Genomic DNA, 22,309 nt, shown 5'->3' with positions numbered 1-22,309 from the left:
CCACCAGAGCCACGGGTGGAGAAACTTAGAGCCACCAGCGGGGCGCGGCGCGGCGCGACGGGGCGGGGCCGGGGGCGGGGCTGGCCCGAAGGAAGTGCGGCTAACGGACGGCATTCTGGGGCCGGAAGTGGGGTGCACGCTGCGGGCTGGCAATAATGGCGGCGGCGCGGGGTGGTAAGCGGTAAGTTGAGAGTCTGAGGACGGATTCGGCCTTCCGGTGGGTGCTTCTATCCAAAGGGCCTCTCGTTAAGCACCTCCATATTCCTGGTGCAGAGAGGCTGGGGCAAACCGGGCTGGCGGGGAGTCCTGACTCCGACGTCGTAACCCGCAGGCGCCTGGCAGAATTGACCGTGGACGAGTTCTTGGCTTCCGGCTTTGATTCGGAGTCTGAATCGGAGTCCGAAGGAGCCGCAGAAGCCGAGACGCGGACGGTGTGTGGAGCCGACCGGAGACTGGAGGGGCTAGGCGGGAGCCCCTCGTCCAGGTGAGGGGAGCGTCTCCCATGGGACGCCTGTAAAGCCAAAGCTTTTTCACTGTCCTGGCCCACCCATCACCTGGCCTCGGGACTGAGACCCAGGGACCTCCGGCCCCTCCCCCAGACCCGTCGGCTGTTTCTTGCTTTCTTCCAGTGTTTGCCGAGGCCTTGCTCGGTGACGAGCCTTATTTTATTTACTTACTTTTTTAAAGATTATTTATTTGGAAGAGAGAAGGCGCGCGCGCTCGGGGAGGGGACAGGCGCAGAGGGTGAAGGCGAGAGAGAGTCTCAAGCGGACTCCCCGCTGAGTACGTAGCCCTGTACCCCGAGATCACCGGCTTGAGAGATTAGGACCTGAGCTGCGAGCAAGTCAGACGCTTAACTGACCGAGCCACCCAGGCGCCCCGACAAACCTTATTTTAGGTGGTGGGCATACACTGGTCCATAATGAAAGGGTCCTTTTCTGGTTAGGCAGAGTTCACGCACCCCGGGTGAGCCAGATGTATGGTAGGTTAGAAAAGATAAGTGTGGCCAACAGTAAAGAAAAACACAAGGGGTTAGATAAATAGGGAGCATGTTGGGGGGCTCCTGTTGCTGTTTGGTGGAGAAGGACCTTTGAGGACATGGTAATTGAACAGAGACCTGAGGGAGAAAGCCACACAGACAGGGGACGAATGCTGTGGTGTTTCAGGTATCAGGAACAGCAGAGCTCCTGAAGTGGGGGCAGCTCTTACACAGGTGAGTGTCTAAGGAGGAGTGAGGGGGAGAGTAGTAGGAGATGAACCTGGAGAGATGATGGTGGAGTCGGACCTTGCAGGCCTTTTATAAGACATGCGGGTAAAATGGGAAATTATCTCCGGGTTTTGAGCTGTGAAGTAATGTCACATGACACATAGCACAAAGGGTCACTTGGGTTGCTGTGTTGAGAATAGGTTGGAGGTGGTGGGTACGGAGGTAGGGAGAGGCCACTATGGTAATTGAGAGAATTGAGAGATGGTGCTGGTTTAAGAGGAGGCATGACGGGCTTTGAAGGGGTTTTGCTGATGAGATCTTGTGGCACTTTGCATGCTGGGTATGAGACATAGAGAGGTTGTCTTTCACTTGAGTACCTGGAAAGGTAGGGTTACCGACACCTGAGGTGGAGCAGAGTGCCGGCAGAGCAAGTTTGGGAGAACCACAAGTTCAGTGTTGTACGTGTGGGGTTTGAAATGCAGGTGTTGAAGCACGTATAGAGAGGCTGTTGGATATGTGAGTCTGGAGTTTAGGGGAGAGGGGGATCTGCTGAAAACTTAACCCTGGGAATCCGCCTGCCTTGGTTGTCAGTAGCTGTTGTGGAGGAGGCAGATCAAGCCCTGTAGCTTCTCTGTAGAGGATGGCAGGCTTACAGTGTGGAGGACAGGAAGCCTCATCCCACTTCCCCCACCTCTGTGGGCTGTACCTGCCCATTGTACTTGATGACCTCCACCTTCTCAGCCAGCATAAAGGTCAAGCATCTGAGCATAAGGACCAGCTCTCTCGGCTGAAAGACAGAGATCCCGAGTTCTACAAGTTCCTGCAGGAGAACGACCAGAGCCTGCTGAACTTTAGTGACTCAGACGGCACTGAGGATGAAGGGGAGCACCTCCACTCTCTGCCAGATACGCTGGAAGTGAGGACCTAGGCAGGATTGGTGGGGGCAGGGGCACACGGATGACCTCTACATCCTGCTCCAGCCTGGCCCTCTGTCTGGTGCAGGAAGCAAGTGTGGAGGAGGAAGATGAGGAGGAGGATGGGGTCCCCAGAGGACTGAAGGGGAAGAAAAGGGATTCTACTCCTGTGACCCTTGCGATGGTTGAGAGATGGAAGCAGGCAGCAAAGGTGAGAAGTGGCATGGGGTGGGCAATTGGACATCACCCCCACCCCGCTTTAGGACTCTGCCCTGGCCTCATTCCAGTTACTTGGATCTGTGCAGTTGGGAGGAGGTAGGTGGGAGGAGCCCTTCTCTGAGTAGTGGCACTGGAGTCCTATTTAGCACCAAAGAATCTCACATAATTCTTTCTTGATGCTAAGAGGCTCCAGGATTGAACTATCTCCTTCGGTCAGAGATTCTAGGGGCTCTTCCTGTTCTCTTCCCTCAGTTTCTGTTTCAGGCTCCCTGTTGCCTGAAATCCACTATGGGCAGGACGTAGTCTCTGTGCCTTTGTCAGTCAGTGGAGCCAGAGCCCCTTTCCCAAGGGTTTTGCATTGGTTTCTGCAGGAAAAGGAAAGGACAGAAGGGAGAATTCTAGATACTACCTGTCATAGGTCACCATCCAGATCTGGGACCCTTAGTCTCTCCCCTATGGCCCTGAGCCAGGCTCCTTGCCCTTCCAGGAACATTCCGGACTCCTTTTTTTGCTCCCAGGATGTGGCTCCATAACTCTGCGTCCACCTCTGCTCCACATCTCGGACTGTGGGCAAGGGGTGCCTTTCTCTCACAAAGCAGGTTTCTGGAGGTCTGGTTGCCTCATGCTGTGTCTGACACAGCTGATTTCTCCCCCAACATTTTGGGTCTTCTTAACCCCTTTAGCATCACCTTACTCCAAAGCTGTTCCATGAAGTTGTGCAGGCATTCCGAGCTGCTGTGGTCACCACCCAAGGAGACCAAGACGGTGCTGAAGCCAGCAAATTCCAGGTCACGGACAGTGCTGGTGAGCTGGGCTGAGGGGACGTGGGGTACAGGCTCTCGGTTCCATCTTCTGTCCTGTGAATAGCATCTGTGGTCCCCTCATTGCAGTGTTCAACGCCCTGGTCACCTTCTGCATTCGGGATCTCTTTGGCTGTCTCCAGAAGCTGCTGTTTGGAAAAGTCCCAAAGGACAGTAGCAGGTGAAAGGGAGAGGGGAGGTAGAGGCCTTGTGATCTAGGAGCCCTCTCTAGACCCAACCAGGACAGAGAGATGTTGAAGATAGAGCAAGGCCCTTTGCAGGGTTCCTGGGAGAGGCAGGGCACTCAGGGCCAGTTGGGTGGCTCTGTCCTTCCTCCTTTCTCTTTTCTTTCTGAAAAGGTACATTCTCTACCCAGAATTTTTTAGGGGGCCCAGAGTGTGTGCTTGGCTCTGCACCACTGGTTTTCTAGGTCAGAATTCTCTCTTTTTTTGTTCTCTTTTTCTCTCTTTAATTGAATATCTTGTCCACTCCTTCGCTGTTTGCTCTGGGGAGGTGTGTGTGCCAGTAGGTAGGTGCTTCTTCAAAGCTGAGTTTGAGAACCTTAAGTTCTATGTTAGAGGTAGGTTGAGTAGAGGAGGCTGTGAAAGGTCTTCAGAGGGGAGAGAAGAGCAGCAGACTTTTGGTAAAAGGGAAGGGACATTTGCCTGAGAGGGTCCTGCAGCCGTATGACTAGGAGGTAGTAAGGTCATGAAAGGTCAGACTACCCCCAGACACTTGCCAGAGGAAAAGGGAAGGCTCCAGGGAAGGGTCCTGCTGTTACTACCTGGAAGGAGGCATGGAGCAGTGGCAGACCTGGAGGCAGGAGTGTCTGGGTCTGGGGGACGTTGCCAGGGCTGGACTCGTCATCAGGAGGGTGCAGCTTTGTGGAGGTGGCCATGTCGGGAGGGGCGGGGAAGCAGACAGACAGGTGAGTGTGGTGCTGGCTTCGGCCAGGCGTGGACTCTTGCGTGAAGGGGGCCGCTGCACTGGGAGAGGAGTCACCATGAGGGGTGGCGGATTTTGGGAGAAAGTGTGCACTGTGGGGGTTCACTCAGACGGGTGTGGGTTTGGTCTCTCTGCAGGGTGTTGCAGCCGTCCAGCAGCCCGCTGTGGGGGAAGCTCCGGCTGGACATCAAGGTTTACCTGAGCTCCGTTATACAGGTGCAGTGCCCATGGGAGAGGGCCTGCTGTGTTCCATGGGGCCTGGCCACATCTGGTGGTCCAGTCCCTCTTTGTTTCCCAGACCCGAGTGGGTTTGGGGTCTCACAGCCTTCTCCTGCTTCCCCAGCTGGTGGCCTGCGTGGCGGAGGTGACGGTAGCAGCAGCCGTGCTCCAGCATGTCAGCAGCTCCGTGCCGTACTTCTTGACCTTCCCCAAGCAGTGCCGCATGCTGCTCAAGGTGTGCGGGCCCCTCCCCGTGTCGTTGGTGGGGGTGCCTGTCGCTCCCCTCAGACACGCCCTCCTCCTAGCTAGAGTGCCGGCGGCATCTGCGCCCATCCCCACCCTCCTCCCTGCTTGGCTTCTGTCTCCGTCAGTTCTCTACTCTTGGGGCTGCAAGGCCAGTCACGTAAGGTGGCAGCTTTCTGACATTTCTGACGAGAAACGAAGCAAGACGTACTTTTCTTGTTTTCTAATGTGCGGTTCTGGATACCGGTGTCACGTGTTTTTGTCGTACTGCCTTCACAGAGTTAGTTTTATGTTTTTGTTACTCCTTAATTGAGTTCTGAGTGGTTCTCTCCTGAGGTGCTTTGGGAAGGTCTGTCTCCCAGCAGTGATCGGAGGGGCCTCTGGCTGGACTTGGGGAGGCTGGGGCAGGCAGTGACATCTTGCCTTCTGCAGAGAATGGTGGTCCTGTGGAGCACAGGTGAAGAGACGTTGCGTGTACTGGCCTTTTTGGTCCTCGTCAGGGTCTGCCGGCACAAGAAGGATGTCTTCCTGAGTCCTATCCTCAAGGTAGTGCAGGCCCAGGGCTCCTGCCTCTAGTGCCCCGAGTCTGTGTCCGTCAGGGTCTGGGTTGAAAGTCTTGGCCTGAGGGCTGGGGAGCTGCCTTTGTGGTTGGTGCCCTTTGTTGGCACTGTGGCTACGGGCTGACCCACACCGTCATCACAGTTTCCTCCCTGAGAACTTGGGGACAGTGACGGGGTGGGAGCTCTTGGCCCCCTGGGGCTCCACATGGACTACTCTGCACAGGTCTCTCCCTCAGTGGATGAGAACATAGGTATGGAGAGGGACAGGGACCCTGCTCCCCAGCTGCAAGCTTGGGGTGGCCTGTCTCACATGGAGTCCCTCTAGAAGCCCCTGCATAGGCCAGGCACGTACCTGGGACCCCTTCCCGGTCCCTCCACGGTGTCCTTGCCGCCTCCTGCAGTTGTTCATGCTGCAGCTTGCTTGGCACTCCACCCTACCCATGGGCCCCCTGCTCCCTGCACTGCAAACTTTGTGTGAGGTTGGTGGGTGTACGCCTGTGGAGGCTGAGCAGCAGCGGGGGGCCCAAGGAGCAGGTGCTGTGTACGGGGAGGGGTCTGCAGCAGACGTGGCCAGACTGGTTCCTGCCGAGGTAGCAGCTCTGAGGGGAAGGCCCAGGTTCTGGTGGTGGCTTGGAGCTGGGTGGTGGGTACCTAGAGCCCTGGGAGCTCGGGTGGCTCTGACTGGGGTCTTTCTGGCAGCAAATGTACATCACGTACGTGAGGAACTGTAAGTTCACCTCTCCCAGCACCCTGCCCTTCATCAGCTTCATGCAGCGGACCCTGACCGAGCTGCTTGCCCTGGACACTGGCGTCGCCTACCAGCACGCCTTTCTCTATATCCGCCAGCTCGCCATCCACCTGCGCAACGCCATGACCACGCGCAAAAAGGTGTGCGGTTGTGCTTGTGGAGTGGGGGGCGGCCCCAGCCTGACCCAGCCGAGGGCCCGGGGCCTCCTAGAAGCCTCAGTCTCTTGGGAGAGACAGCCCAGCATCTTGGTGGGATCAGGGTCCTTGCCGGTGGGGGTCTTGGCAGTAGGTGGCGGGTGGGGGCAGCTCTGGGGACGGGGCGTGGGGTTGGGGAGGTGGGCACAGTGCTGCTGCTGGCTGGGATCCTGTGCACATGGTAGGTGAGGAAGAGCTGGGCCTTTCCGGGAGCCCTGCGCTGACCTGGAGATGGACTTCACTCTGCCCAGGAAACGTACCAGTCCGTGTACAACTGGCAGTTTGTGCACTGCCTGTACCTGTGGTGCCGTGCGCTCAGCACCGTCTGCCCCAGCGAAGCCCTCCAGCCCTTGATCTACCCCCTCTCCCAGGTGGTAATCGGCTGCATCAAGTGAGTCCGCGGCAGGGGGCGGGGCGGGGTGTCGCCCTGAAGCCAAGGGAGGCCAGGGTTACAAGGGCTGTTGTGGGGCTCAGGGTCAGGGTTACACAGGGAGGCATCCTGGAGGGCCAGGAGGAGCTGCTTCTTTAGGAGGGTCTGGGCAATCCCTGGACCCTGGGGTCTGTTGTTTGGCAGTGCCCGAGGAAGGACTGGGGGTGGTGCTGTCTGGGGCCAGGTGTCCCAGACTCGTGCCTTCTGGGTGATGCTGGGTAGAAAAGGCTATGTGCAGTTGAAAGGAATTTGGTGTTTGGACAGAGCAGGGCTGTGTAGTATGCCACATGTCAGTTGTGACTCCTGAGCTTTGGTCTGTGGGGGCAGGGACTGGAGTTGCTGCATGGGGCCCGGTGACTGCCATTGTTGGCCAGGACGGGTCACCCCTGAGCTCCTGAAGAGGGGAGCCTTGAAAGCATGGAGGATGGAAGAAGGCAAGCCTTGAATGAACCATCTCTCTCTGTTGCTCTTCTGCATTAAAATGAAATTAAGTCAAAAGTCATTTGGGGTGTTCCCTCACCCTGACAGTTGAGTGAGGAGACAGGTCCTTAAGACCAGGATTTCAGTCGGGGCATTTTGTTCTGCCGTGTTCTGTCTGGAGGAATCAGAAGGGGCAGGTATGGCCACTGACCCTGACAGAAATGAGGTTAGAACCCCATGGGTGGGAAAGGGTCATGGGCAGCCAGGCCAGGAGGGTGAGGCTGGTTTGTGGGGCCTCGGAGGCTCAGGCCTGTGCTCACCCCGCTTTTCCGTGCTCCCAGGCTGGTCCCCACTGCCCGCTTCTATCCCCTGCGCATGCACTGTGTGCGTGCTCTGACACTGCTCTCGGAGAGCACCGGCACCTTCATCCCAGTGCTGCCCTTCATACTGGAGGTGAGAGGGTACGCACCACGTTGGGTGGGGAGGGTGGTCCAGTGCCTCTTCTGGCTGTATGTGGCCCGTCTGTTCTGAGACAGTACTTCCTGAGTGCTGGTTTTTTCATTCATAGGGCAGGTTCTGGGAGGGCATTTGCTCTGTGCGGTGCCTTGCTACCCGCCCAAGGTGGTGGTGTGTGTGGGTAGGCTGGAGTGGCAGTGAGGACATGGACAGCTGCTCTGCAGGGCTGGCCTGAGGGTGCTGCTTTTAGGGCACACTTGGGTCTGTCCGGTCTATTACAGTGAGCAGGAGAGCTGGGCCAGAAGCCTAGGGCTGATTCCAAAGCTGCGTTTCTTTTCCTGCACACTCCTGTGTGCATTTGTACGTACGTGGACATCTGTGTGTATACATGTGCGTGTGTGTACTTGCAATCCTGCACATGCGTGTAGCTCAGGTAGGGGAAGGTGGTTTGACTAAAGCCCGGAAACCCACTAGGGGTTAGGTCCCAACCCACCATATACTTAGGCTTCACATCTTCCTGTTGGAGAGGCCTCAGTGTGGTGTGCCGTGTGTCCCAGGGCTGTGTAGGAGAGAGAAGGGAGCCCCTGGAGGGTTCCTATTCTGATTTCTTTTAATTTCGCACAGCTCTTGTACTGACTGACCCCTTCCTCAGCATGCCACAGCTCTGCTTGGCATGTCCCTTCACACCCAGGGGTGCAGGTCTGTCCTTTCCAGAGAAAACAAGTCAGGAGGCAGTTTCTGCCCTTCCCTTCCTGGGTGGGTGGGAAGGGGTATTGAGAGCAGCCTGCCCCCCCCCCCCCCCCCCCCGACCTCAGGCTGAGCCAGGTTCGAGAAAGGGCAGCGTTCCCCCTAGGGAAACACTTTGTTATTACCACAGTCATGGGTGCTTTTCATCTGGAGTTGCATTGAGCTCAGCTGAGAACCATCATCCCCGGCCTTGTGGTATCTTCAGTGTTGGTCACCCATCCCCTTCAGGACAACATCCTGGATCACCTCTGCAAGGGTGGTGAGGAGGGGCCAGGCATGGCTTCCACTCTGCTGCCCCAGGGCACCCTGCAGCCTTCAGCATTCGGACCTACGGGGGGCTTCTCCAAGATGTGGAGGCCTACGTACGCAGCCTGTGGTCTATGGAGGATGAGGGAGTGGTTGCTCCCAAGCCCTCATCTGAGATTTCCCTTCGGGATGCAGCCCTGGGGTTGGCATCAGGCTTCGGGGATGCAATTACGGGTGAGAACAGTGCGGTGGCAGTGGCTTTGTGCAGGAAGGACCTTTCTTTGGTCTCTAGATGCTGATTTTTACAGCTTCGTGGCCTAGTCTTAGGAGAGAGTCAATAGCGTGTGTGCTCCTGGTCCTACTCCCATCGGCCAGAACTCCACTCTGGGATAAAGTGATTCCCTTGGAGGCCAGAGCTCTGCAAGGCAGGGGGTCTGTGGGGCCACAGGACTGGCACTGCATGTGGCTGCTTGTCCTTGGTTCCAAAATGGGTCTCTAAGGACCCAGGGTATGGATGGAGTGTGTGGTACAGTGGGGCACGGGGCACAGCAGCCCAGGCTGATGTGGCCTTGGGACAGGTTTTCCAGCAGGTCGACTTTAACAGGAGGCCGGGGCGCATGAGCTCCAAGCCCATCAACTTCACCGTGATCTTGAAGCTGTCCAAGGTTAACCTGCAGGAGAAGGCGTACCGGGTGAGGCTGGCCTCAGGCCTCCTGTGGAGGTGCTTGGGGAGGTGTCTTGGATGGGGGTCACAGCCAGATGTCATAGGGCACTGAAGTCAGTGTGTAGGGTGACAGGAGTCAGATGAGTGTGGACAGGAGGGGGCTCGCTGCCCTCCAGAGTTTATGTGGACCTTGCTGGGTCTCTTGGGATTGGGGGCGTAGTGTCCCTTGGCCTCAGCCACATTGAGTGTGCATGTGGCTTCCTGGGAGGCTGTGGAGTCACATCCTCTGATTTCCACCCTGGAGAGTGAGCGGACACATTGGACTGCTTTGGAAGAGCGCCGGGCTCCCAGCACCCACTGCCCCCCCCCCCCCGCCCCCGACATTCTCCTTTCTTCCCTGCTGCCTCAGGATGGCCTGGTGGAGCAGCTGTATGACCTCATCCTGGAGTACTTGCACAGCCAGGCCCACAGCATTGCGTTTCCTGAGCTGGCGCTGCCTGCCGTCCTCCAGGTGTGTACCCACTGTCTGGCTCCCCCTTCCCTTCCCAGATCCCTCGAAGGCCTGCCCTATACCAGACGAAGCTGTCTGAATGGGCTTGGCTTCCCGTTTACGTCATGACCAGAGGGAGGAATCCTTGTCGCAGCCACACGGGGCCAGTAGCAGAACCTGACCTCTGTCAGAGGTCCATTTGCTTTCAGCCCAGATGTTTCCCATCTCAAGGAGGCAGGTGCCTCTCATGGGAAGGGCCAGGTGGCACTGCCTGTTCCTGTCTGGCCCTGGTGGGCAGAATCGGCCCCGCACCATCGTAGGGGTGGGGCTGCTCACACCAGAACTGCACCCGGCTCAGAGGCCTGTCCAGACACAGGTGTGGCTGTGTGTGCAAGGCTTTATTTCTGGACTCCAGGTCCCAGAGATCATAGTCTGGAACGGGGCTTAGCAAACTGTTCTGGTAGAGTCAAACGGTAAGTATTCTAGACTTCACAGTCACGTGATCTCTCACTGCTCAGGTCTTCGAGTTGACGTATAAAAAACCCACAGAAATACATAAGTGAATGAGCGTGGACATGGACCAATACAACTTTATTTACAGAGACAGGCTGAGGGTGGAATTTGACTTGGAGCGTAAATCCATGCTGTCCCACTGCTGCCTCCGGGCCTCTGCCTGGCCTGTGGGATGGGCCAGCTGCTCTCCAACCCCGACAGGCCCAGGCCACAGAGGTCATGCAGCAACCCCCCCCCCCAGTCTGGTGTGTGCACGAGGGCCCCCCAAGGGCAGACGTGCACTGGAGCTGTGAGACACATGAACCCATGTTCTCTGCTCCCCCATCACCTCCCTGTGGTCATGTGTGACCCAGACATTGTGGGGTGCAGAGCAGCACTGTGTCTGGACCTTGACTGAGCCCCCTTCCTTCTGCAGCTGAAGTCCTTCCTCCGGGAGTGCAAGGTGGCCAACTACTGCCGGCAGCTGCGCCAGCTGCTGGAGAAGGTGCAGGAGAATGCGGATTACATCTGCAGCCGCCGCCAGGGGGCCCCCTTTGGTGTGGCTGACCAGCACGCAGTGGTCAGTTGGGAGCTTGGGAGGAGGCGTGGGCAGCACTTCCTGAGGGCACAAGTCCATGCAGGGCTGGGCTTTGGAGGTTTGCCTAGGGTGGGACGTGATCCTGAACCTCTCCCCACAGGATGCCTGGGAGAAGCAGACCCGAGAGGAGGGGACCCCTCTCACCAAGTACTACAGCCAGTGGCGGAAGCTGAGGGAGCGAGAGGTCCAGCTAGAGATCAGTGGCAAAGAGCGGGTATGTCTGCAGGGGACATTTGTTGGGGGGCAGGTGTGGGCATGACCACCTGGTTTGTTCTGAGACAGGGATCTAGCTCCCTGGCTGTGACTTTAAGACCAGAGTGGGGAAGGGGGCTTGTGGGAGAGGACAGTCCTAGGGACAATGTCAGCAGGATGGTTGGGGCCTGTTCCCAGCTGCAGCCTGTCCTGTGGCTGCTCTGAAGGGGCAGATATCATGCAGAACTGGGTAGTCGGGGCTTTTCTCGTGACCTTCAGGAGGAGGTCACTGGAGGCCAGACTCGCTGGGGATTTTGGCGGAGTGAGTGGCTAGACTGACCTTGGACACCAGGAGGATAGGCAGAGAGGCACAGGAGGGACTATGCCTCTGAGTCTGGACCCACAGTGGGTGTGGGATGGTGTGACTTGAGGGGACCAGCTTCATGCTGAGTGGCATGCCTGTGACTGGCTGTGTCCCTGCACTGATATCATTATGGGTCTGCTGTTGTTTCTGGGACTGATGGTTGAAGATTTGGAGACAGAAAAGTGAGGGGCTACAGCTGGGCCTCCAGCCAGTGGGGGCGGCTGTACCTTTGATGGCACTTTGTGGCCAGTGTGTGGTTGGGGCCTCCTCACCTGCCTGGCAGGGCGGCTGTCCAGGAGTCCTATCCAGTGATGCTGACCAAGAGCTGGCTAGAAAAAGTGGCCAAGCAGAGTCTTTGTGTGGAGGACCGGTTGGGAGGCGAAGCTTGAAGGGGAACGGAGAAGGCAACGGGGCACTGGGTTTGGATGAAGCCTGTCTTTGGGAACGCGAGGGAGAGGGAGACGGTAGATGTGGTCAGGGTTCTTGCTGGGTGACGCGTGATGTGGCCTAGCTGTGGCTGTGGGCTAAGCCTTGGGCCGTGGAGGGTGGGGCCCAGGGCTGAGACAGGGCAGGTTGGGGACTGGGCTAGCGTGGGCTCTCAGAGCCACGTGACCACCCTCACCTCCTACTCTGGTTCCGGGTCCTTCCAGCTGGAAGATTTGAACTTGCCAGAGATAAAGCGACGGAAGGTGGGAGACAGTAAGAATGAAGACAGAGTGGAATTTAAGGATCTGTTTGACCTGGACAGTGATGAGGAAGATAGTACCATGGGCTTCTCAGAGAGAGGTAGGGGCCTGAGCTCCCTGTGGGGAAAGGGGAAGGTGGACCTGGAAGGCTTCCTTAGACACTTCATGGAACCAGAAGAGGGGTGCCAGCTTCCACCTTAGTGCTCATGTTTGCTGGGGCCCTTCTCCCACCACTCTGCTTGCTTTTGGGTGAGGGCCTCCTGGAATTGGAACACATGTCCCCAGACCTTGTTTCCTGGCTCCCACTATTTGCTGGGCACTTGGGAATCCTCTCCACCTGCCCAAAGGGGGCCTGAGGGAAAGGTGGGTGGGTGTGGGGCTGTGAGCCTGGCCCACCCTCCTACATTAGCTGCCCCCACTGTGCATTTGCTGGCAGGCCCACTCCCATGGGCTCTTCTCCTTGGTCCCCAGGGATGCTTGGGTCCCCAAAAGCTTGGCAGGGGTTAGAGGAGGAGGACGATGAGGATGACGAGGACGACGAGGACGAGGATGGCAGCTGTAGCAGCCAAGAAGAAGCCGGCAGTTCAAAAGGTAAGTGGTTCCTGGGGGTGAGGGGTGGTGCTGTGGCCCTTTGAGCCTATCTGTCCAGGAGCCCAAGGCTGTCATGGGCAGGGGTGGGTGGGTGGGCGGGCAGGGCCATTGGGTGGGAGGATGGCTCTAAGCTGGGCCCATGCCCCTCCTTGGGGATGCCAGGCCAGCTGCTCTCTTCTCGCTGGTTCTGGCAGCCAGTAACAGTGGCACCAATACATTAATTAGGGCTGTGATTAATAATCACAGTGATGAATAATCGCCAAGGTTGGCTTTTTCCTGATAAAGCAGAGTTTATGTAGCCTTGGTCTCTCCTTGCAGATGGAGGCCCAGACACAGAGGCGGGCCTAGACCTCCGGGAGCTGTGGCGGCTGGCCCAGGGACCGGAGGATGAGTTACAGGATCTGCAGCTTTCTGAGGAGGACTGAGGGCTGCCGGCTTGCGGACCTGTGGGGACTGCTGTGCAGCAGCTCCCACCTCACCAGGCAGTTGGGCATGTAGCTTCTTGGTTGGCCCTGAGCCCCGAGGTCAGGACCCATGCTGTGGGGGAAGGGCAGTACAGGGTGGAAGGGGCTTTATTTTTACAACATGAAAGACTAGAAAGTGCCGAGCCCTGTGCAGATCCCTGGCGTGGTGGCTGTGGGGATGGAAACCAGCCCCGGGGGAGCCCGTCTAGCTGCACCCCACAGTGTTGGGTTGGATACATCCAGCCCGTGCGAGAAGCTGATCTGGAGTGGTACTCTGCCCCGACCTGTCCCCCGATGACAGGATACCGAAAGCCTCGCAGAGAGCAGTCCCAGTTCCAGAGAGAGCTAGCGGGCAGGGCCACGGCCAGTGCGGCGTGACGTGCCTGGTCTGTCATTCTTTGGTTTGTCTGCAGGCACCCAGGATGCAGACTCCCCAGGCCTGGGCTCAGGTTTGGGTCCCCAGGCCGTCTGCACCTGGCTCGACTGCCACCCCCAGAAAGTTTTGGAAACTCTTCCTCTTAAGTCACATTTTTCTTTTAAAAATTCTTTGTGTGTTTGCATCCAAATCCGAAAGGAAAGCAAGCTGTGGGGTGGGTCTTTTGCATCAGAGCTGCTGGCACTGAAGGACTTCGGGGCCAGGGTGGCTAACCCCCCAGTTCAGCACAGAGGCTGGGGGGGCTCTGCAGGCCCTGGGAGCAGAGCCACAGTTCCATTCTCTTGCTTGGGCGAGGCTCGGCCAGCAGGGGGGTGCCCCCCCCCATAAGGGGAGGGGGCCATTGCTGGGGACAGGGGCTGCTCCCCAGAGGTGAGCTCCCGCTCTGGGGCCCGCAGTGTTGGTGGCTGCAGGGGCAGAGCCACAGGGAAGCTGGCCATGTAGAAGACTCGGCCTAGGCGCTTGGCCACCTGTGGAGAGATGGGCCTGGGTGGAGGACTGCTGGACTGCCGGCTTTCAGCCACAAAGAGCCTCAGTGCTGACCCACCATTTCTGGAGACTACTGCCCCCAGCTGGCACTCACCTGGGCCCGGATCTTGAGAGCAGGCCCTAGTTTCAGCCCCATGGTGGTCAGGAGGTGCTCCTCGGTCAGCAGGGGCAAGGTCTCCCCGTCGATCCCCTGTTCTCTGAATACCTGCGGTGAGGGGGATGTCAGGGCCTGAGTGCCAGGACCAGTGCCTACCCACCCTGTTGGGTCCCTCCAGCCCATGAAGGGCTGAGTGCCTGGGGTTGCCTCATGGCTTTCCAGAGCAGGGCCAAGAGAAGCTTGTTGGTGTTTGCTGGAAAAACTTGCGAATGAAGATCTCGGTGTTGGGCATATGCCTACGTTGGAGGCAGAAGCACTGACATGGCAAAGGCGGGGGGCAGGGAGGGGCATGCAACAGCATCCTTCCCCCTCCCCACACACTGTTTTTGAGGAGGGGAGATTTGGGGTGGGAAGAGGCACTGGGGAATGGAGAACTCAGAGCCATCTCAGGAAGGTGTGTGTCCACCCCCGCCCCCTCACCGGTGCATATTCTCCACAGCCAGACAGGCCCCCCACAAAGCTGCAGACATCGTCCACTGTCCACTTGCTGAGGTCCTCAGGGGCTGTGGCCTCCTCCCCATCCATGAAGAGTCCCCCCATGGTGCCTGGGTTGGGGGGGTGGTATTACTAGGACTATGGCCAGCTCTTTTCTATTCTCCCACCCACATCTATTGACCTTCGCCCAAATTGTTCAGAGATGTTGGACTGATGATGACTAAAAGGGATTTTTCTTTTTCTCCCCATGGACTCCCTCCCTAAGACCCAGGGTGGTGGTGGGGACTGGGTTCCTTCCACCCCATGGAGAGATCTAAAGCATGGAGGGGGGATGCCCACCTGTGTGGAAGTAGGGACTGACGGCGTAGGGTAAGCCCAGGGGCAGTGGAGGGGGCAGCATGGACCCTGAGAGAAGCCCCTTCCCCTCAGGGCTGGCCCCTCCAGTTGGGGCTTGGCCCAGGTTGGGGCCCTGGCCCCCAGCAGCCACCATCTCAGGGTCCTCTCCTTCTGAATCCTTGGGGGGCTCATCCTCGGAGCCATCTTGTGCCCAGAGCCCAGCCCCCGTGGTCTCCTTGGACTCACTGGAGTGGGCTGAGGCAGGGCTGGGGCCCCCCTTCCGAGGGGCTCGGCGGACAGGCTCCCGGGGAGGGGTGGGTGGGCCGGGGCCTGGGGGTCCCTGGGGGGGCAGGGCCAGCAGCGGCGCGGAGCTGTGTCTTAGCACCAGCATGGCCCCGCGCCGCTGCAACTCCTCGGCGCCATCGGACGGGCGCAGGGCGGCTTCGGGCGCCAGCAGCTGCGGCCGGTGAACGCTCTCCAGCTCCTTCTGACGCAGCAGCTCTGCCGACATCTCCAGCCTGGACCAGGAAAAGCAGACAGCAGTGTGGGTCATGTAGCTCGGCAGGGCCCCCTCCTCCTCGCGGGACGCCATCGCACCTACCGGGCCAGGTTCTGCTTCCGCAGGAGCTCCTGCTGCCGGGCGAGCATCTCCGCCTGGGCAGGGGGCAGGAACCCGTAACCTGGTGGGAAGGGGACAGACCACGAGGCCAGGTGGCCGAGTGGTCTAGGGCCACCCAAGCCCCACCTGGTCTGTTCTTGGCTTCAACGGGGCCGGGGTGGGTACTCCAGGCGCACTCGGGGACACGAGTCGGTCACCGGCAAACCCGGACGCGCCCACACCGACGACGGCCTCGCGGCGCGCTCACTCACCAGCCCCTTAGGACATAAAGAGCTCGCACACCCCACCCACTCCTCACCTGGGGTTTGGCAAAGGGCCGAGGGCACCCCCAGAAAGGGGGGCCTAAGGTGGGGGCCCAGGGCGATGTGTGGGGCGTTCTGGGGCGACAGCAAGGGGGGCGGCTGCGACAGCTCCCTGTGGACGACAGAGCGGTAAGCAGTGCGCGCCCCCTCCATTCCGGTAACTGCCCCGCGCGCCCCCGCCCCCTCTCCTCCGGCCGCCGCCTCTACTAATTGCCGGCCCCGCGGGCGGTCGATGCGCTGCTCTTTACGACTCCGGGTCGTGCGCCGCCCCCGCCCCCGGCTGGCGGCGCCAATTAATCTCGGCGGCGGCGCGGAGGCGCTGACCCGGCGGGCGGCGGCGACTGCAGCGGTAATTACCGCGCGGGGCGCGCCGGGCCCCCGCCTCCCTGCCTGCGGTGGACCCTGAGCGGCTGGGGGGTGGGGGGACGCAATTAGCTGCAATCCTGGAGGCGGGGGAGGCAGCTGCAAATAGCGCTCGGGGGAGGAGGGCGGGGCGCGCCGCGTCGTTGCGGGGGCGTACCCTGGCGCCCCGCAGGAGACCGCCGAGAGCTGCCCAGCCCCTACCGCCCCCTAGCTCGCTCACCCCTTGGCCTCTGCAGGTGGACCAGCGGGGGAGGTGTGCTGTTGCTGGTGGTGTGTGTGTGTTCCTTGCCCCAGCTCTCGGACTTCAGGGTTTCCAGACCTCTCGCTGTTCCCCTCTTCTGCCTTCTGCCCCCCTCCACACCCCCCTCTCCACGGACTCCCCCAGTCTGCCTCCAGCCCCTCACCTACCTGTTGAGGGAGCAAAGCCCTCAGCTGTCTCTGGGGCACCTGGATTCAGCGAGTCACCCTTAACACCCTGCCCAGAGGGGTGGTCACCCCCACACATTCTACTCCAGGAGTGTTCTGGGCCTCTGACCAGCTCAGTGGGTGTCAGGACTTTTCTGCAGACCATGAACCTAGGGCCAGCACAATGCCTGGCACGCTCTGTACCACACGACAGCGTGTGGCTGCGACGGGGGAGAAGAGTGTGCACGACTGGTGACAAGGTAGGGGGTGCAGGCTGTGGACGTGACCTGCAGAAACCAGGTACTCAGTCCCGACAGGCCCACCCCAGCGTATCCAAGAAACAAGCAAGGAGAAGATGGGGGCCTTTCTGATGTGGGCACCCCAGTACCTTTCTGAGAAGGATGGGGTGCCAGCTGGCACGGTGCCCTCTCGGTGCTGAGCCAGGCCCTGCTTTCGACGCTGACCTGCCGTGGATGAGGGCAGGTGGACTTCCAGGCCACCCGGGCTCCTAGCAGCTGCTGCTGCCACCTCCTGGCGAACCCTCAGGAGATCTGGGGGGGGGGGGTGGTCAGTGGTGACCCAGAGGCCAGGCTACCCCAGGTTTCTCACTACCCCAACCCTGGTGAGCAAAGGACACTGAGCAAGGACACCAAGGGGACCAGAAGCCAATGAGAGCACATCCTTACAGTGACCTTGCCGGTTGGTCATGGGGACAGAAAGATGAACAGAGACACTCAAATCATTACAGCGCAACTAGCTTTCTATGGTCTTGGGAATGGGGGCTGGGAGGCGCCCACCTGTATTGGGAGGGGGGCAGGTAAGTATTTGAAAGGGATACGGGGATTTCAGTAACCAAAATGCAGCGGGAGGGAGGGAACGGCTCCGAAGGCAGGCGATTCTGTGGTGCGTGAATGTCGGCACTGACAGGAGTTGAGAGGTTGTGGACAGCAAGGCCGTGGAAGCCTTGAGGGACGGGGTTGTGTGACGAGCCCACAGTGAGGGCGCAGGCCTGCTCCTGAAGGAGTGCTGACCATGCCCAGGTGACCCCCTTCTACATCACACGCAGTGCACGCTCAAGGCGCCTAGCACTCCGCTGCCCGTCCGGGTCCCTCCATCCTGCTCAGAGCCGGGCCTCCGAGTCCCCCCCGCAGCCCCCCATTTGTGCAGGCTCCGCCGCCGCCGCCTGTTTATAAATTAATTACCCGAAGAGCGGAGGTGGGTCCTGCCCGGGCCGGGTGCCAGCCCGCAGAGCCCAGCCGGCGCGGCCGCCTGCATCGATCCCAGCGGGGCCCCTCGCCCCCGCGCCCGCCCGGCGGCCTCGGTTATTTACAGTCGGCTCCGCGGCGGGGGCGGCGGCGCAGGGACATGACTGACAGCCCGGCTCCCGGCGCTGCTCCCCGGTGGCCGGCGCCCCCTCCCCCGCGCAGGCCAGCCGAGCGGCCCCAGGCAGGGCAGGGAAAGCAATTAAAAAGGAAGATTTTTAAATTATTAACATTTGGTGAATTATTCAGGCTCTCGGTGCCTGACTGCCCTGGGGGACAGTGCCTTGTGTAAGGAGAAGAAATCCTGCCCCCTTTCCCAGCACTCCTCACCCACCTCCAGCTAGAAAAGCCAAGCTAGGGGCAGCACCATGGGCTGGGTCTGCCAGGCTAGGGTGCAGCTGGTCAGGGTGCCAGATGGTGGGTGGGCGAGGTGTGTCCGTGAGAGGCAGGAAGGACAGATGGACAGAGCACAGGGTGGGGAGCTGGGTGGGGCAGGGACGGTGCCTCCAGCTGGGGCTTCTCCTGAGCACCAGTGAGTAGGTCCTGGTGGCCACATCTGAACTGCTACCCACCCTGCCTTCTGGATGGATGTCCTAGCCTGACTGCTCCCTCCGCTGGGCCCCTCCCTCTAGAGACCCAGGCTGACCCCAGGGGAGGTGTCCAGCACAATCTCACACACCACCCCGAGGGCAGCTGGGGTAGGAAGGACTACAGCATACAGACCAGGGACCACGAGAAGCTGCATGTACTGGAGGGGGGCAGGGGGCCTGGCTCGGTCCCCACCTTCCACTCTCACTGGGGCTCATCCCAGAGTCAGTTTCCTCATCTGTGGAATGACAGCGCTCGCATGTCCCAAGTGAGGGGCGGCCCTGCTGCAGAGTCTGTGGGAGATGGTGGGGGTGGACTGTAGGGGCATGCAGGTGGGGGGTCTCCCAGATCTACCCAAACAAGTGGCTGCCTGGGCAGAGGGAGGGGGAGAGTCACCCCTCGGTGCCCACCTACAAGGGGCTCATGGGGTCTGAGGGGCCTACAAATCCGCATCAAACCCAGTCTTGGTGTCAGCAGCCGAAGACCCCAGGGGCTCTCTCCAGGGTGAGCAGAGGCCTCCAGGGACAGCAAGAGCCCAACACACATGGGTAGACACTTGGTGAGGGACGGTGCCAAAGGGTGGGGGCACATACCGTGGCTGGGGAGGCCCAGGTGGTAGAGACGCTGGGGGTCCTCAAAGGTGCTGGCCTCGCTCAGAGCAGACACAAGCCGGCGGTAGTGGTCCTCAGGGGCCATGCTGGGCCCTCGTTCTGGCAGCAACAGAGTCTCTGTGTTGGGTGGAGCATAAGGTGAGGGGATTCTCCTTCAGATGCTGCCACAGGAGAGGCAGGACCTCCCCTCTCAGAACCTACTGCTGGGTTGATTCTGCCCGGCACAGCGTCTGAGTTGTCCCCTTCCCTTCTCTGTGACCTGTCCCTCCACCTCCAAGTTGAGCTCCCACCTTGGGGTGACTTGCTTCGTGCCTTCTTCTCCAGTGGGCAGTCACTGCTGACGTGGGGGGAGCGGCCTAGCCTCTTGCCCAGCAGGTCACCTGGGGGAGGTTAGAGTGAGCCCCATCATGCATCTCTGGGCTTGGAGGGGATGGAGGCCGGGAGGGACCCAGCCCAGGCCTCAGTCCCAGCCAGACCCAGCTTGGCCCAGAACCATCATTGCTCAGGTGCCCTTGGGTCCCGGCCAAGTCAAAGCCTTTTCCAGCCCAGGGTCCCAGGCCTTCAGCCAGAGGACACCTTGCCAGGGTTTGGATAGGTCAAGGGACAGTTCTGATCCTGGACTTTGGGGTATGTGTATACGTGATGGGAGATTTGTGGTAGCAGACTCAGGTGGTAACTCAGGACTCCACAGGTGCCCTGCTGCCCCTACCCAGCCAGACTAGGGTCCTGTGCAAATTAACAGGCCCTCCTGGTCATTCTGCTGCAGAGGAACTGAAGGCTTTGGTTTAGCCTGGAAGTCACCTTTCCTCCCCGGGGTGAGGACCCTAGCCTCTATCCACTCAGGGAAGTCGCTAGGCAGCAGGCCCCCAAGGACACCTTGAAGCCCCCAAGGTCAAGCACACCTGCCACATCCACTCCTGGGTACGTCCACCTAGGCCACACTTGTCACTGCCTTCAGAAGGCCTGAGCCAGCATCCTGGCCTTGCCTGTCACACATCTGCCCACATCCCCGCTGGGCTCTGAGCTCTTGAACAGTCTCATGGGCTGTGCACAGCCTGGCCATAGTAGTAGGGCGGGGTAGCCCCACCCCTCCCTGAAGGCCTCTCTGAGGTCCTACATCCCAGTCATACTCATCTATCTCCCCAGATCAGCCCCTGCTCCTTCCTTCCTGAGCTCAAGGCCTGGGATGGGGGTTTGAGGAACAGCTCAGCAGATGTCCTGGTCTCCCGGGCCCACCACAGGGCTGGCCTCAAAGCCAGAGCCCATGCTCTTGCCCCTCTCCAACCCGGGAGGCTGCCTGGGTGGGTGGGTTGAGGGCTACCCCCTCTGTGAACCAGGCCTGCCATGACAGCTCAGCAAGGCAGGCTTCCCAGAGCCTAATTCCCAGAGCCTAATTCCTTTCTCTTATTCCCTTAATCTGTCATTTTTATCAGGCCGGGGAAGTGCGGCAGCAGCGAGGGGCCGATCAATCTCCACTTTACAGCTGACAGAATGGTGCTAATAACTTATTGATCTCAGCCACCTCGCTGCCACGTCGCAGCCCAGCCCCAGGCCTTGCCCCGAGAGGGACGAGGCCCTTACTGCTTGGCTGAAAGGTCCCTATCTCAGGGCCCTGGCAGGACCAGCATGAGGGTGCCCTGAGGAAGCCAAAGCTGGCCCCCAACAGCTTTGGGGCATCAGGGCCCTGCTGGTAGGAGAGCCGCAACTGCCAGCAGTGTCAGGCCTGGAGGTGGGTGTGGGCTGGGTCCACACCTGCTGCCACGCCCCATCCTGCACACACCCCTTTTGGGGTTAGCAAATAACCCAGTACTCTCACTTCCCTGAGCCCCATTCCCGTTTTCCACAGTGGAAACTACCCCCCCCCCCCGCAGGAGTGGGGTGTAGGGTGTGAGCTCCTCTCTGTCTGGGGGAGGTGCTGCTGGTGGTAGAAGGAGGACCCACAGTGAGACCCAGCCCCATGGCTGCAGTAAGGTCTGCCATGGCAATCTGGGGGTTCACCAGTCCCTGATTAGGGCCATGTTCACTCATAGACATATTCACAGTTATAAGACGCCAGCATCGACCCGGGTTGAGCCCCTCACAGGCCTCCATGGACCTTCCTGTCCAGGGTCCATTCCTGGGGGAATAGGACTGACCTGTGGCTCCTGGGGAAGCAAGAGAAGGTGATAGCAGGCAAATGTCCCCACCCAAGGGCTGACAGGAACAAGTGGAAGCCAATGGAGGATGACAGCCTCAAGGAGAGAGCAAACTCACAGAAGCTGGACACAGTACACACACGTGACACTTCATGCAGAGCACATGTGACCCCTGGCGTGCTTGCACGCCCGCCCTGCACCTCAGCATAAAGTGAGAGTGCGGACACAGGAGCGTGGCATGGTGACACCAGACACAGAGTGTGAGCTGGATGCCCGGGCCACGCCAAGGCCCCAAGCACGCAGCCCTAACAGGGCGCAGGGCGCACATGCCTGCTTCCACACATGTACACTTGTGCCCGTGTACCGTGAGGTCTCCACATGTGCGGGCAGCAGGCGGACAGCCTGCCGGCTCAGAATATCTCAATCACTGTGGGGCTCCCGTGGCTCCGCCCGATCGATGGGGCAATTAGATTTTATCAGCTGGCTGCTCGAGGCCTCCAACAAGGCTCCAGAAGCAGCCCCCTCACACCCACCCCACAAAGGCCTTTCCAGGCGCAGGCACGCCTGGGGGCACTAGTGGGGAAGACCATCTCCTGCCCAGCTGTTCTAAGAGCTGTAGCTACTGCTGGAAACGTCCCTGCCCCGGGTCCATAGGGTTGCAGGGGACTCCCGCCAACTCCTTTGACCTCATCTCTTTCAGTCAAAGCTCAGCTATGCCTCATTCTCTGCAGGAAAGCCTCATGGCCAAGTCCCCTCTGCCCTGCTACTCTGGGGAGGGCCTGGGTCTCCCAGCTCCCTCCTCCTCCTGAGCTCCTGCTGCCTCCAGGAGCCTGTGCTGCATGGGGTCGGTGGGCACTCTGCAAGTGAGCCATTCAGGATGTGCCTTTCTGAGCCCGTGTGAGGCCTGCATGTCCCTGCCTGTCCTCCCTGCTTCTGCTCCCATGGGCGGGAAGGGGGGGCAGTGGCCTTGACCACTCCAAGCCCACCCCAGAAGCAGCCAGGGTGGAGCCACTGCCTCTGCCTCCTGTCTGCCTGGCTGGCCGGGATTAACACAATTACCATCACACGGAGCCCCAGGGGACAGCCGGCCTTGCCACCTCCCGCCTCCGCTGGCCTCCCTGGCCGCCAGCCAAGGCTGCTGGGGGTGGCGGCATCCAGAGCTGCTGAGCAGAGACGCTGGGAGGGTGGCAGGGCAGGCTGTCCCCAGACTGAGCTGCAGTGGCCCTGGCAGCCGTGCTCCCCCCCCCCCCCCCCCCCCCCCCCCCCCCCCCCCCCCCCCCCCCCC

At 60.0% G+C, this 22,309-nt stretch overlaps 2 protein-coding genes across 4 annotated transcripts in view; one reads left to right on the top strand and one right to left on the bottom strand.

The window, feature by feature from the left end:
- Positions 1 to 76: 76 nt before the first annotated feature.
- NOC2L (NOC2 like nucleolar associated transcriptional repressor) lies at positions 77 to 13,029 on the top strand. 2 transcript variants are annotated; one of them, XM_040645566.1, is made up of 19 exons: positions 77 to 181; positions 332 to 484; positions 1,949 to 2,123; positions 2,210 to 2,332; positions 3,024 to 3,144; positions 3,231 to 3,321; positions 4,223 to 4,301; positions 4,429 to 4,539; positions 4,980 to 5,093; positions 5,807 to 5,995; positions 6,301 to 6,440; positions 7,241 to 7,352; positions 8,927 to 9,040; positions 9,422 to 9,523; positions 10,431 to 10,574; positions 10,693 to 10,806; positions 11,799 to 11,934; positions 12,306 to 12,425; positions 12,744 to 13,029. In XM_040645566.1, exons 1-19 carry the CDS (start codon positions 156 to 158, stop codon positions 12,848 to 12,850), a joined length of 2,271 nt encoding a protein of 756 aa, XP_040501500.1. In that variant the 5' UTR covers positions 77 to 155; the 3' UTR covers positions 12,851 to 13,029. The 2 variants fall into 2 exon arrangements, with proteins under 2 accessions (XP_040501500.1, XP_040501501.1); XM_040645567.1 differs by lacking the exon at positions 8,927 to 9,040 and having other exon boundaries at positions 156 to 181.
- A 152-nt stretch (positions 13,030 to 13,181) lies between these two features.
- The window catches only part of SAMD11 (sterile alpha motif domain containing 11), a 20,527-nt gene continuing 11,399 nt past the window's right edge, over positions 13,182 to 22,309 (bottom strand). Inside the window, exons 6-14 of one of the 2 annotated variants that reach the window (XM_040645564.1) lie at positions 19,180 to 19,269; positions 18,872 to 19,006; positions 16,817 to 16,979; positions 15,657 to 15,772; positions 15,341 to 15,419; positions 14,743 to 15,257; positions 14,389 to 14,513; positions 13,906 to 14,016; positions 13,182 to 13,792 (exon numbers count right to left, since the gene is read on the bottom strand). In XM_040645564.1, coding sequence (XP_040501498.1) covers positions 13,547 to 13,792; positions 13,906 to 14,016; positions 14,389 to 14,513; positions 14,743 to 15,257; positions 15,341 to 15,419; positions 15,657 to 15,772; positions 16,817 to 16,979; positions 18,872 to 19,006; positions 19,180 to 19,269 — 1,580 coding nt within the window. In that variant the 3' untranslated portion in view covers positions 13,182 to 13,546. The remainder of the gene's footprint in view (positions 13,793 to 13,905; positions 14,017 to 14,388; positions 14,514 to 14,742; positions 15,258 to 15,340; positions 15,420 to 15,656; positions 15,773 to 16,816; positions 16,980 to 18,871; positions 19,007 to 19,179; positions 19,270 to 22,309) is intronic. The other variant, XM_040645565.1, reaches the window with a different exon arrangement.

Source organism: Ursus maritimus, unplaced genomic scaffold (genome assembly GCF_017311325.1).
Source record: "Ursus maritimus isolate PB19 unplaced genomic scaffold, ASM1731132v1 scaffold_32, whole genome shotgun sequence".
Taxonomy (NCBI): domain Eukaryota; kingdom Metazoa; phylum Chordata; class Mammalia; order Carnivora; family Ursidae; genus Ursus; species Ursus maritimus.
The sequence above is the reverse complement of the archived record's forward strand: the minus strand, read 5'-3'. Positions and strand labels throughout refer to the sequence as shown.

Coding starts and splice junctions, on each gene's coding strand:
- NOC2L (XM_040645566.1), top strand. CDS start 156: ATGGCGGCGGCGCGGGGTGGTAAGCG. Junction 182..331: donor GCGGCGCGGGGTGGTAAGCG/GTAAGTTGAGAG, acceptor CGTAACCCGCAG/GCGCCTGGCAGAATTGACCG. Junction 485..1,948: donor GGCGGGAGCCCCTCGTCCAG/GTGAGGGGAGCG, acceptor CCACCTTCTCAG/CCAGCATAAAGGTCAAGCAT.